Source organism: Camelina sativa, chromosome 7 (genome assembly GCF_000633955.1).
Source record: "Camelina sativa cultivar DH55 chromosome 7, Cs, whole genome shotgun sequence".
Taxonomy (NCBI): domain Eukaryota; kingdom Viridiplantae; phylum Streptophyta; class Magnoliopsida; order Brassicales; family Brassicaceae; genus Camelina; species Camelina sativa.
Window position 1 is genome coordinate 915,481 of NC_025691.1, and position 14,604 is coordinate 930,084.

General features: G+C 33.5%; 2 protein-coding genes and 1 non-coding gene across 4 annotated transcripts; 1 reads left to right on the top strand and 2 right to left on the bottom strand.

Moving 5' to 3' along the window:
* TRNAQ-CUG lies at positions 5,372–5,443 on the bottom strand. Its single transcript has one exon. It is a non-coding gene; the product is annotated as a tRNA-Gln (tRNA).
* Positions 5,653–7,562, top strand: LOC104699700 (aspartyl protease family protein 2-like). The gene has a single exon (XM_010415040.2). It carries the CDS (start codon positions 5,775–5,777, stop codon positions 7,239–7,241), a length of 1,467 nt encoding a protein of 488 aa, XP_010413342.1. The 5' UTR covers positions 5,653–5,774; the 3' UTR covers positions 7,242–7,562.
* LOC104699702 (glucan endo-1,3-beta-glucosidase 12-like) lies at positions 8,940–10,405 on the bottom strand. Of its 2 annotated transcripts, none has more exons than XM_010415041.2 (2): positions 10,209–10,405; positions 8,940–10,027 (listed from the first exon to the last, which is right to left on the bottom strand). In XM_010415041.2, exons 1-2 carry the CDS (start codon positions 10,309–10,311, stop codon positions 9,054–9,056), a joined length of 1,077 nt encoding a protein of 358 aa, XP_010413343.1. In that variant the 5' UTR covers positions 10,312–10,405; the 3' UTR covers positions 8,940–9,053. The 2 variants fall into 2 exon arrangements, with proteins under 2 accessions (XP_010413343.1, XP_019082787.1); XM_019227242.1 differs by having other exon boundaries at positions 8,940–10,062; positions 10,190–10,405.

The following is a 14,604-nucleotide window of genomic DNA, read 5'->3' on the forward strand; positions in this document are numbered from 1 at the left end:
GGGATGGAGTCAAATTACACAATGTGCCATTGATGGTAATTAGGAGAGGACCCCACAGCAATGGCTAGACCCACACTCGCACAAGGCCACAGGCCACAGCCATGACTTCTCTTTATGGGACGAGCGTCTTGGGAGCCGTGTGAGTTATGTTAGCACGTGCCCCCAGAGTCAAGCTTCAAGCGCGTGTTCATCTTTCTACTCTCTTTTTCTTTTCTTTCTTCTTCTTCTTCTTTCACGCGCCTTATATAATAAAGCTCTCACACAGTAAATTAAAATACCGAAACTATATGAAAACGATAAAAAATTATGATTACGGATTTTCATAGAGAGCATGATAATTTGTAACGTTAAATACAAATCAGCCGGGGAATGACTAATGAGAGAGAGAGAGAGATAGAATAGAAGACACGCGCGGTTCAAATGAGAGTGGAGGAAAAGAGTGAAGAAAAAAGAAGAGAAGCCATGCCGAAGTGTCGAGAAAGTGGTCCCCACATACGGACACGTCAGAGTTAGAGAAATTGCCCCGCTGTTATGTCGTATTCATGAATGACACGTGTCTAATGCTGACTTGTCCTACCCATTTTTCTTCATTTACAGACGCTAAAAGAATCACAAAAGTATTATTGAGTTTCTGATTTATGCATAATTTACATTGTTCTTGTATATATATATATGTCATACCACTCAAAATTATAGTGTAGAGTTTCTCTAGCTAAATAAAATAACACAAGGCATCGCGAAATACTAGTGTATTTTTGCATCACGAAACACTAGCTATTACAATATATTATTACGCATCGTTGATTAAAAATATGTGAACGCGTTACAAATCGGATTCGTATCAGTCTCACTTCTCTTAAACTAGTTTTAACATAAACCATTGAATCTTGAGGAGGGTAAAGTAATTATCAATTGATTCAATTCTATCTTTCTAAATAACTTTTCTTAAACAGTGCAAAACGACTGTACGGACAAATCCTTTGCAAAGCAGAGAGGAGAGATTTGAAATAAGAATCGAATTTCATCACCAAATAATTAAAGAGTAGAAACATAATTTCTAGAAAAGGCAAGAAGAGGATGAGATTACCATAATAAGAAGATTTTTAACGGAATCAAATAATTTTCACAAAGATTCTTATCCTGACCATGCATGGATTTTCATGCCAAATTTTATCGTCAATTTTTTTTTGTTTTTGGGTGAAAAATTTGTATATCTTTTCTAAGTCAGTGACTAATTTATTAATTAGCTGCTTACGGATATTCTCTCAAGTTGGAAGTATTTAAACACAAAAAGGTTCAAAGAACAAAATTAAATAAATAGGATTAGGAACATCCGAACATCATATCATTCAAAGTGAATATCAACCCATGGATTAGAATAAATAACTATACATTTGTTTATTATTTTCTTGTTTAAAATACTTGATTAGTGGTGTAGTGGAATCCATTACATGAAATCTTTTTAAATTGTTTGTTTATTCTTCTTAATCACTGTTATATTCCATTGATATATATTTGATAATATAGTTAATCACCTGTTTAGTCATAGTCGCCACGTCATTAAACTAGAATAAAGGAATATTCGTAAATTTTATATTTGCACGTATTGACTAATCAACGGTACTCTTTGGTTATATATATCGTAAAAAAGAGAACGAAAAGCTGTAGAAAAATACCATCATATTCATGGTTCTATCTTTCTATAAGATTATAATTCTATATCACAATGTGGTCCTATCTTATAATGTTATTGTTCTTGATTTGAGAACTAAATCACTGGCTGGCTCAAGATGACAACCCAGTCAAGAAATAATTAAAGATTTGATTCCAACGCGTATATATCTTCAGCCTTGCGATAATTTAACTTTCTACAAGCTATACTTATTTTAAAAATTATTCTGTACAAATTCACTATTTGACCGTACACCATATATCTTCCCTGTCTTCCATTATTGTTATTGCGAGTATAAAAATAGGGTAATATCAGAGATTTGTAGAGTTTAAATATATACAGAAACTTATTTATGTATATTTCTTTCTTTTGCTTTTGGGTGGAGCCTCCTAATATAAACAAGAGCATTTTAGGGGTGACTGTATTAATAATTTGTAGCATAGGTCTTGTTAGACAATAAACAAATGTAAAAACATAGATTATTATTCCGCACTCATGTAATCATGTTGTATTATATATTTATTAATATGATGGTTTTCAAGTATCTCTGTGGAGTACTATTATTTCGATCGAAGAAGACTGAGTTCTTTTAAAAAAACTTAAATTTTAAGCTGTGCTAAAATCATAGAAACGACTCTTCCCTCCTCTAAAGGGTAAGCTGGTAGTGTCTTAAAACTCTAAGTTCGCTAATGATATAAGTAATTCTAATTAATTTAAGTATGATTAATTATCTCTGTCGTCAATAATGTTAATCTACAAATTAAAAGCTCTTGATGCGTATGCATCGGGTCCGTTGATTCGATTAGGGTAAGAAATCAGATTCTTCCTTGTTACCATACGTAACTTGGAAATAATTTCTTTTTTTTGATGAAATATTGAAAACATTACATGGAAAAAAAGAGCGTATATTATCAACTGTTAAAGATGGTTTCATAATAATCTGTTTTTTCGTATAAACAAAAACAATTACTCATAATTTAGTGCTTTGTATTAATGATATCGGTGTTTCACTATTCAGATTTTAGTTTTTATATATGTTGTGTGAGTGTGACTTATTTACATAATTGTAAACACATGTGCGTATATATATACTTAACAATATATATATTTAGTGTTGTTAGTTGGACTAAATGATAACGTTTTTTTTTTGTTTTTTTATGTCTTTCTTTTACTCCGTATGATTACAATGTATTTGGAACTTATGATCATTACTTTTCTAACTAGGATTAGGAAGGTACGTATACAATGGTATTGTAACTTCGAATATATATTTAGATACGGTTAGTTCACCCAGTTAGAAGTTGGTCAAATATAAACTCATTGAAATTACATCCATAATGTTAAGGACATAGGTTTTGTAGAATTTCATACGTTATTATCTATTGGTCCAAGATCTAATGATGATACTAATATCAATGTTGTTTTATGTTCGACTGGCTCTCATATCTGATATTGTACATGTAATACGCAAAAAAAAAAAAGATTAAAACAAGGTTTTGTGTTTTTGATCACCGAAGGCCAAAGGGATATAAAAATTGAAAAATACAAACTTTCCAAATATGAAAAAGTGGGAGTTAGCAGCATTACACACATAATAGAAGAAGAAAAAAGAAGAAGAGAGAAATCAAATGGTGTAGTAATCATATCATTCGCACTCTCTTTGGCTACTTTCTCCCAAACCTGAAGTGGAGTCACGCAGATTTGTCAATTATTATTATTATTAAAGGGGTAGTTTGGGAATTAAAATAAAATCGTCCGTACACTCTCAAAGGGTCGCTTTCGACCTACTTCACTCCCACTTAAACCGTTAGGTCAAGCTCCCATCTGGGTGAGAATCTTTTTGAAATCCATTTACCCATGTTTTCTTATTTAATCTCTTTTTCTAAAATAATAAAATAATAAAAAAAACTCCATAGTTTTTAATTTTCTCTTTATAAAAACATATATTTTTTTTCTTATAACATATATGGAGACAATTTGTGATTTTCTTAGTTGTATAAATTTCGCGGAACATTGTAAAACATTAATACATATTCTGCATGGCACCCCATTCAAATCCCGTAGTTATAAAATCCAAAACATTGTTCCTCTGACCAATATAGGACTAACTTAGGTGAGATTTTGTGTTTTCATCCATTATTGTTCTCTTTTATTAAATAGGCTTAAAGTAGTTGGGGTATATATGACTCAAAGGATTCCCCAATATATATATCTATTGTTCTCATTTTCTTATTCGGCTAATCAAATGTAAAAGTTACATCACAATTTCGACAAATGGATTTGATGTTATCAACTTATCATTATAAATGAAAAGTAAAGAACAGCCAAAAGACAAAAACATGAACATATATATGTATATCTTTGATTCTGAAATTAATTATAACGCTGTAAAATTTATGTGTGGCTTTGGATGAATCCGTGAGTGAGTGAGTGAGTGATATAATAAATTCAGTTTTAGATTGATGTGAAAAAGGTGAATAATAATCATATAAGAGAAGAGGGGACCATAAAGATAGATACAGTATATCACATGATCTTCTTCTTGATCAGACTGCGAAGATGGGCCTCAATTTCTCTTCCTCCCCCATTATTTGTCCCTGCATTAACCTTCTGGTTCTCGATAATAAGTCCTCCTTACTCAGACGTTTAGATTATTTTTTATTTTTTTTTTAAATGGTACTGCTGAAAATTAACACTTGAGCAAGTAACACTCTTAACAATAAATGTCGAACTAGAACATATTCCAACATATATTAACTAGAAAATGTAAATTTAGAATATCTCAATGAGCTTAAAGAATGAAAATTATTGAAAGAGGGTAGGGACCGAGTGAGGAGGAGAGAGTTTCTAGGCTATATATGGACTTCCGAGGAACCGAAATTACTGAATACTGAGAGATGACAATGAGAAATGGAGTCAATTTAATTTAGGTGTAATGAATGAATTAAATTATAAACTAGACTAGATTAGTAGATAGGTGTTCATTCATGCTCCCATTCTCATTTGTTCATTAACTATATACTATCTCATGTCCTCCTCACTTTATCATTTCTGAAGAGTTTTAATATCAAAGTCCTGGCCAAAAATTATTTTCAATTATTGAGCATGCGAGACACCTACTTCTCCTACAACACGGTTTCAAGCTTCGTAGTTATTCTATTAGGTCGTTGAGGAAATAAATTTTAAAAATTTTCGAACTGACTTTTAAAATTGAAGAAATGTGACTAAAATACCACAATTGGTTTTTACAATTGGAATAATGGCGCTTCCCTCAATTTTTGTGAAGACTTTTGTTAATGTTTGATGCTACATTTAGGCAAAAAACAAGAAAAGTAAACTTAATGTGTGTGTGGTTAACTCTTTTATAAAATACTCCTTCAAGATATACAAATCCGGTAATTTGATCTTCATAGTTTTTATGTATTCTTCCCACATAATCAATCTCCTAAGTTCTAACTAAACTAAAATTATCGAACTGTTTTCCGGTAGTCCATATTTACAAGACATGGGCCACAACAAGGGAAGATGTCAAGGAGCTCGCATTGTTATCAAATTCTTATTGGCACTACTCAAATGAGGCCCTTTTAGACTTTTGTGGTTGGGCCTTTTAGGCCATTATATTCCTAAAACACCATTGGGCTAACTTCTCAACAATAATAATAAAAAGTGTAAAATGGAAAATTAGAAACAACAGAAATAAGGTTCCACCGAGACTTGAACTCGGGTTACTGGATTCAGAGTCCAATGTCCTGACCACTAGACCATGGAACCATTTTGCACGTTTTCGCACAAAACACTTTGAAATAACGAAAATTAAACGGATTTCGTTATTACTTCGTTAGTAGGGAAATGTGGAATAAAGTCAATAATTTGATACTGATGATTTTACTCGGGAAAGAAAAAGGAAAAAACATAAAGATAAAACGAAAACAAAGTCAGGCCATAACTAAAAGTTAATCTAAGTGCTTTCACACACGAGCTTCATTTGGCCTTCATAATAATAATACACAGTACTACTACTACTTTGGAGTATAGAGTCTATATAAGAAGATCCATGTGACACTATACTATAGAGTTAAAATCCTCATTTTTCATTTTCCCGATGGAGCGAAAAGTCCTAAATACCCTCATCTTCTCCGTTCTCTTCTTCTTCACCACCAGCTCTGCTTCTTCCTCCTCCTCCTCCTCCCACTACCAAACTCTCGTCGTCAACACTCTCCCATCCGCTGCAACCCTCTCATGGCCCGACTCCGAATCCTTAGCCGGTGAATCCCAACCCGAGTCCACTACTTCTTCTCTCTCTGTCCATTTATCGCACGTCGATGCTCTCTTTTCCTTCTCCGACGCGTCTCCGACGGATCTTTTCAACCTCCGTCTCCAACGAGACTCTCTCCGCGTCGAATCCATATCCAGCCTCGCCGCCGTATCAACCGGACGTAATGCCACGAGAAGAACTCCACGCTCCGCCGGTGGATTTAGCGGCGCAGTTATCTCCGGTCTCTCGCAAGGAAGCGGAGAGTATTTTATGCGGTTAGGCGTTGGAACTCCGGCGACTAACGTTTACATGGTGCTCGACACAGGGAGCGACGTCGTTTGGCTCCAATGCTCTCCTTGCAAAGCTTGTTACAACCAGTCCGACCCGATCTTTGACCCGAAGAGATCCAAAACGTACGCAACCGTCCCATGTGGATCTCGCCTCTGCCGGAGACTAGACGACTCGTCTGAATGTGTCACACGTCGAAGCAAGACTTGTCTCTACCAAGTATCCTACGGTGACGGATCATTCACAGAAGGAGACTTCGCAACCGAAACGCTGGCGTTTCACGGAGCGCGTGTTGATCACGTTCCTCTAGGATGCGGTCACGATAACGAAGGCTTGTTCGTTGGTGCGGCTGGGCTGTTGGGCTTGGGCCGTGGTGGGTTATCGTTTCCGTCGCAGACGAAAAGCCGTTATAACGGGAAATTCTCGTACTGTTTGGTTGACCGGACGAGTTCCGGTTCTTCTTCTAAACCACCGTCAACCATCGTCTTCGGAGACGACGCCGTTCCGAAAACCTCCGTTTTCACGCCGTTGCTGACGAACCCGAAACTCGACACGTTTTACTACTTGCAGCTTCTTGGAATCAGCGTTGGCGGTTCGCGCGTTCGTGGCGTTTCGGAGTCGCAGTTCAAGCTCGACGCCACCGGAAGTGGCGGAGTCATCATCGATTCAGGTACCTCGGTTACTCGGCTGACGCAACCTGCTTACGTGGCGCTTAGAGACGCGTTTCGTCTCGGAGCTACGAGTTTGAAACGTGCTCCGCCGTATTCTCTGTTCGACACGTGTTTCGATCTCTCGGGGATGAAGACGGTGAAGGTTCCTACGGTTGTGTTTCATTTCGGAGGCGGAGAGGTTTCGCTTCCGGCGAGTAATTATCTGATCCCGGTGAACACTCAAGGACGGTTCTGTTTTGCGTTCGCCGGAACAATGGGGAGTTTGTCGATCATTGGAAACATACAGCAACAGGGTTTCCGGGTCGCTTATGACTTGGTCGGGTCACGTATCGGGTTTTTGTCTCGCGCGTGTTAGATAATTTGAGTTTGAGTTGACCGATGATTTATGACTTCCCAAAAAGTCTCTATGGGAGCAAAAACAAAATAAACAAAAAGCAAAAAACATTGTTATCCATCCATCAATCATCGATTCATATCAAACTACCCATTTAGTCATTTTATTAATGATGATCCCGAGATTGATATATTTTCCTCTCGAGTGGTTGTAGTAGATTCGTTTTAAAAATTGTACTTGTTTAGTTGTTTTGTTTACATACACTCAAGTCAAAGAGAAGTAATTTGTACTATTGTTTTCCTTTTGGAAATTTCATAAAGCAAAAGTGAAATTTTGTTAACAGTCTAGTTTTTTAATTTTGTTTTATAACATAAAAGTGTTCATTTCACTAATGAATCTTTATACCAAAGAAAACAATTTGCAATCCTCCAACTGTATAGTACTTATTAGATTGAGGCATTAAACAACAAATTCCAAAATACATGCTTACAAAGGTAATGAGGACTACGAGTTACATGTTTACCTCAATTATGTCACTAGACTAACTCACCGGAATTGATATAACTACCTATATATAACTTGTTCACAATTAATATATATACATCAATGATGATGATATATAAAGGTAATGATCGATCTAGCTCACCTACTTTATATGGATCTAATGTTTAGTACCCATCGATTAGTTGTAAGATGAAACTTCATTCTTCTCGTTCTGCTTGACCACTCACTTTACAGAACTAGCTACTTAATTTTGTTACTTTATTTTTGTCAAATTTATCAATTTTTGTGCTCATGTGATGGACATAAATACCAACGGTTCAGTGCATCACGATATTTTGATTTTTTTGATATAAACATACATTATGTATAATGTGTATATCGTAAACGACACATGGTATCGTTAATGTAAGGTGGAGGTACGTTCTTGGTGTTTGGCTCTCCATGTGAGTGAGAGAGTGTGGATATCGCCATATCGGACGGCAGTTCTTGGCTTTATGCGTTATATATATAAGAAGCAAGCAGTCTCAATTGTAACAAGTCAAAAGCAAAATAATTTCATCAGTAAGTAACAAATCAATAAATATAGTAATCATAAGTGATTGAGAGAAGTGAGAAACATCCTCAATGACGATACAGAGACAAAGTGCGGCACGTTGGCCCACATGGTCAGAATAATGCAACCACCGAACGATCCACCGGTTTTTATACCCACTCCCTTTACCGCTCTTTCCTCCGCAAATATCTCCGATCACTCAGTCACTTGCGTCTTTGGTGGGAGATATGTGATGACTGATGAGTCAATTTTATGCTCCGCTTATCCAAAAAAATGCAGCCTGCCTTCTAGAAAATTTATATACCATTAGTTAGATAATATAATATACTTTCTCAGGAAATTATGTGACTTTAACATATTGGTCTAAGAGATAAATAGCCATCAAAAAAGAATCACAGCGTTATTGGGTTTTTTAACAACACGTACTGCGTCACTTCCTGACCTTTCTAACGTCACTGCCCAATTTTAAAATGTACGACAACTTTCCGGAACATGATGACAATTTTTGCATTACCGATTTATTCCGAGACAAATGTCTTTGTTTCTTAGATATAAGAGATCTGACTCGAAAGTCCACGAATCTATCATAGTGCATGTGACATATCCAGACAAAGTAAGATTAAAACATGACTCAATTATCTTCAATTATTTTTTATTTACGGAAAAAAATCGGTGGATCAATAAGGCCGTAGGCCCATTACAAAATCAAAAAGCCTATACACGAAAATGACCAATTTGCCCATCATCTCGTTTTCTTCCTAACGCCGTTCAAAACTTCAAATCGGCGGCGAGATTTTCACATCGTACTTCCTCGATCCGTTGCCGTAAAGCAAACCCCAGTGTTTCTCCACGGCGGCTCCAGTTTTCTGATCTTCATCGAACAGAGCAAAGATATACACAGGGACCTTATTCCATCTCCTTCTCAGATGCTCAATCAGCCGCTGGTTAAAAACCCTAGCGTTCTCCAAACTCGCAGCTGTTTCTCCCGGTTCTCCACTCTTCGGCCACCCGATCTCCGATACGACCACCGGAATTTTAGCTAATCCCAAGGATTTCACGGCGGAGTCAACAGAATCCAACATTATGTCGAACAGATTGGTGTATGCGACTCCACTGTACGGATCGACGTATCTCCGTCGCTTGGGACTGTTCATCGGCTGAAACAAAGCGAAGTCGAGGGGAATCGAACGGAACGATTGCTTGTAAGCTAGGTAAGGGTACACATTCACCATGAGAGGTGACTCTGTTCGTTGTAGAAACCTTATGAGCGGTTTCACAACCGAATCAGAGATCGATTTGTGGAACTTAGCGGTCGAAGGAGGGAATCTTCTGGATAGAATCGCGAGGGAATGTGTTGTGGAGACTTTGATCTTCTTGTGTAATCTGTATCTCTTGAGTGATCTGTGAACGTTGACCATAGCTGAGACAAGGTTGGTTGAGAACTGCGGGAGTAAAGAGACTTCGTTACCGACGGAGATTGATGTGATGATTGTGTTCTTGTGGTAAGGCAAGATGAAGTTTCTGATGATTGATTCGGCTTCGGAGAGATTGGTGGATAGAGATGGGATCTTGTCGTTGGGGATGCAGAGGGAGAGAGTGATCCCAGTGTTGGCGAAAGATTTGGTGATTCTTGGATCTAAGTCAAAGGTTTTGACGTGTTTGATTGAGAGTGAGTTGACAAGTGATGGTAAGGCTTCTGGTGGAGGAACATTTGAGCCGTAACGACCGTAGTTGATCCCGATCACTGGACCTGCAGCAAAAAAAACGAACAAGAAAACTCCATGAGTGTGAGAAAGATTCAATTTTTTGATAGAGGCGGAACGAGAATCAAAGAAAGATTCAATAGAGGCGTAACGAGAAACGCAATGAATTGAGGAGCATTGTTTGATTCAACTTTCTCGGGAAACAGAATCGTGTTTGATTAGTTATACCTTGAAGAGATGGAACCGTGGAGGAAGAAGCGATTGAGATGGAAAAGATCAAGAGAATCCAGAAAGCGTATTGCATTTGCATCGTCGTCGTCTTCATGATCATCTTCTCTCTTCCTTTTTCTTTTTCTTACTCGATTTGGGTTGAGTGATTTTGGTGGGAACTACTGTATCTTTGTAACTAACTCATAACTATATAAACGAGATCTTCTTTAACGTAATTACATAAACACCCATTGAATCCGTTGTACGGAGGTTAGAGAAAGAAGGGCAAATAAGTCATTTGCATGGACTGGGGGAGAACCAAGTTAACCGACAGTGGAATCGGGGAACGGTTCGCATATATAACCGTACCGGTTTATGATACAGTAAAACCTCTATAAATTAATACTCTATAAATTAATAAATATTATAAATTAATAAATTTTACTGATCCCAAGTTGGGCCAGTGTAAAAATTAACAATATTCGATAAGATAATAAGATAATAATTTTTTCAAAATCTCCTTATAAAATATGGTCCCAATAATATCATAAATTAATAATTATGTAAATTTATATATATATATATATATATACTGATATAATAGTATATGTTTCTCCTAAAGCTCAATTCTATAGAACAATTGTAATGTTGTATTTTCAACCTATAATGATATCTCTAAAATATTTTATAACATGTCATACAAATAATTAAATTTAAATTTTAATTTTTAGATATGCATCATTTACAATTTGATAATTTGACAGATTATTAAAATAGGAGAATTGATATTATTATTCATAGATTTGAATTTATGTGTCTCATGTGTATAAGTCAATTTGTCTATAATATTTGTAATTTATTGTAAATAGTGCTTTCTAAATATTACAAGTTCAATTCCTAAACCATAAAATTTATAACATCCGAAAGTTTAATCTTATTTTGCTATAGTTGTTCCAATTCATAATTTTTTAAAAATAAACAATTAAAAATATATCTATAAATTAATAATTATTAATTTACACTATAAAATAATAATTATTAATTTATAAATAAATTAATATCACTATAAATTAATAAAATGTCTTAGTCCCAACATTATTAATTTATAGAGGTTTTACTGTAATTGAGTCAGCGTTACTCAGCACAAGACATTTATTAATTATTATTTAAAGACAATGAAATGGATATATTATCAAGACAATTATATTTAATTAGTGAGTATACTTTGCAATAATGGTTAAAAGTTTACAAAAATATTAAATTAGTGATATTCAGCTTGGTGATATTAAAACTTACTAACCAAAAGACTAAATTTTTTATAGTTTTGTAATCTAGCATTGATTTTTTTTTCTTTCTATTATTCTAACATTCTCATATTATATTTAATTAATGAGTAAAGTTTACACTTTTACCCTTTGAAATCAGATACTACAAAACAAAAATGAATAGGTTTAATTAATTTGTTGGAGGGGACTTGGATATGGGAAACTCGAAGGAGTCACATTTACAAACATATTTTGAACAAAAATTCTTATTAAATAATATAGATAAATAGATGAAAACAACCACATATTCTTTTTCCATATATGTGCGCACACAAACGTAAGACTTTATTATAGACACAAGTGCAAAATGAAAACGGAACACATTTTTATAATCCGGCCTTCCGCTAAGTTTTAGCAAATGAGTGAAAACGGCAAAATCAATATTCATGTTTTGAGACAGCAGAGGGTGAAAAGGAAGCAAAAATCTCGGAATTTTTAATACATTTCAACATTATTTAATGCAATAAGATCCAATAGAAACCAGATAACTGATAATTACGTCCATGCATTGATTTGAGATGAAGTTTTATGCTTTGAGCTGTCCAGTACAAAGCTTCCTCCATGGCATAGTCTTGAACGTCTGACGCTTGAGTGCAAAGGATGTCTTGTCCTTGTCCCCGTAGCCAAGGATTACCTTGAAATCCAAGCATGCCAATTTCTGAAAAATATCGAGAAAGTCAATGTTCCCTATTAGGGGGACGATAAGGCCAGACTTCTTTCCATCTCTCAGTTGTTTCTGAGCTCATGTTGTCATCAGTGCGATGCAATGTTTGCCAGCTGTGTCTTTCTTTCCCATCACTAAGACAAGAATATAAAATTATTAGTAGTGGAAAACTTATAAACTTCTTTCCACAAACTCTATTATCTTACTATAAAAGATAGCTAATTCTTTTATCGATAAATAAAAAATGTTTGTTATACTTGGTAGATATTTTATGAAACAATTTATTTGTTGGTATAAATAACATATTGTTGACTGTTTTGATTTTATATTTTGTACTAATCTAGTTGTTTAGTATACGTGATCTGAATTTGAAATTCATTTTAGTTATTTATAATATTTGTACTTTTCATATTAATTATTTTGTTTTTATTTAATTTTATTAAATTGATTTGTTGTTTCCGTAATTATCTAAAACCAAATCAAATAAGTTTAAGTATATATAATTTCGAATTTAATTTTTGATTATTATGTAAGCAAATTTAAACAACTTCCTAAAATATTGTGTGATTAAAATATCGATTACCTTAATTATTCAAACTGCTAAGATTATTATATGCTGCATTATTAGGAAACTTAATATTTAGATACAGGTTTATTTCCATTTATGTGGGTAAATTTGTTTGTATTTAATGGCATCCACACTAAAAATATCTTTTAACCATACTTGTTTGGTTTCGATTTTTATGTGTTAAGAATCAATTAATATTTGTTTGGTTCCGATTTTTTAGTTATGACACATAATATATGTTTGGCTTTAGAGTTCTTTATTAATTGATATCTGTTTGGCTACAATTTATACATATCCTTATTCTGTTTTCAATCGCATTTCATAGTATAAACTTCAATGGATCGTTCGGTGGTTGTATTATTCTATAGATAAACTTATAAACTTCTTTTCACAAACTCTATTATTTTCCTTTGAAATTTAATTAATCAAAATTCTTTTATTTTGGAATGTAATCAATCAAAATTAGTTGTTGTGAAAGTAAACATCTGTTAATATGTATAATACTTTGTAGTTAGTATAAAATTATTTAAATTTTATTCACCAATTTGAAATTATTTAGTTTTATTTATGAGTATGATGGAGCGGGTTAATGTTGGTTTTTAACTTCTTTCATATAAAATGAAGTTTTAAATATTTTGTTTGTGTTTTTAGACCAACCCGCAAAAATATATAAGTGTACTAATATTAATCTAATTCCATCACATACTTATGATTATTTTTAGTCTAGGTTTGGACCCGTGGATAAAAAAAATAGTTATTAAAAAAAATAGTTAGTTTTGTATCTGAGTATGATGGAGCGGGTTAGTGTTGGTTTTTAACTCCTTTCATATAAAACTAAGTTTTAAAATTTTTTGTTTGTGTTTGTAAACCAACCCGCAAAAATATATAAGTGTACTAATATTAACCTAATTCCCATCACATTCTTATGATTATTTTTAGTTTAGGTTTAGACTCGTGGATAAATAAAATTTTTCATATATTATTGTTGTTTTTTTAGTATTGTTATTGATATTTACACAGATAATATTATTGATATTACTCATATGACTAAATTTGATGTATTCACTATTTCAATTGTGCAATAGGATATATATATATAGTTGTATTTAACATCATAACTCTATAAATGACACATGTTTTTTAGTCAAAAAACATATATCATTTTGTGGAGGTTAAAACAATATATATATATAGTATAATAAAATCATACATTATTAGTTTATTTTTATATTTTTTTCTACCTATTTTGACATCAATTGCTCTATCCATTTTAACATAGAAAACATTATACAATTTATGTATAATAGAAAACATGTATAATGGAAAACATGTATAATGCCAAACCAATTATGGAAAATCGAAATTGAATAAGATAAAATACTATAGTTTCTTTTTTCATTAAAATATTTTAAAACTTGTAATTAAAAAGGAAAATAGAAATTGATGTTGTTCAGATATTTAGGAAAATATATATTTCCATACTAGATTCTCCTAATTTATTTATTTTTTAATCTTTTTGTATTAAATGTTTTAATTACAATAACATATGATGTAAATATTGTCCAACTTCAAACCTTTTTCTGAAAAATGCTGTGAAAATAATAATATAGATGGGAAATTTGGAAATTGTTATCTTCTTGTTGGTTCACTAATGAAAATTATTTAATTATCTATGATTGACCAACATAATAAGAATGGAAATTATCCTAATTAAATTTACAAAATATAACCGTTACATATACAGTACTTCCCTTACCGTTTTATAACGTTATCGTTGATAAATATGCTTGTTGTTGTTACGATTACAAAAGAGAGAACCAAGTTAAACCGAATACACCCAGTGGAATAGGGGGGGGG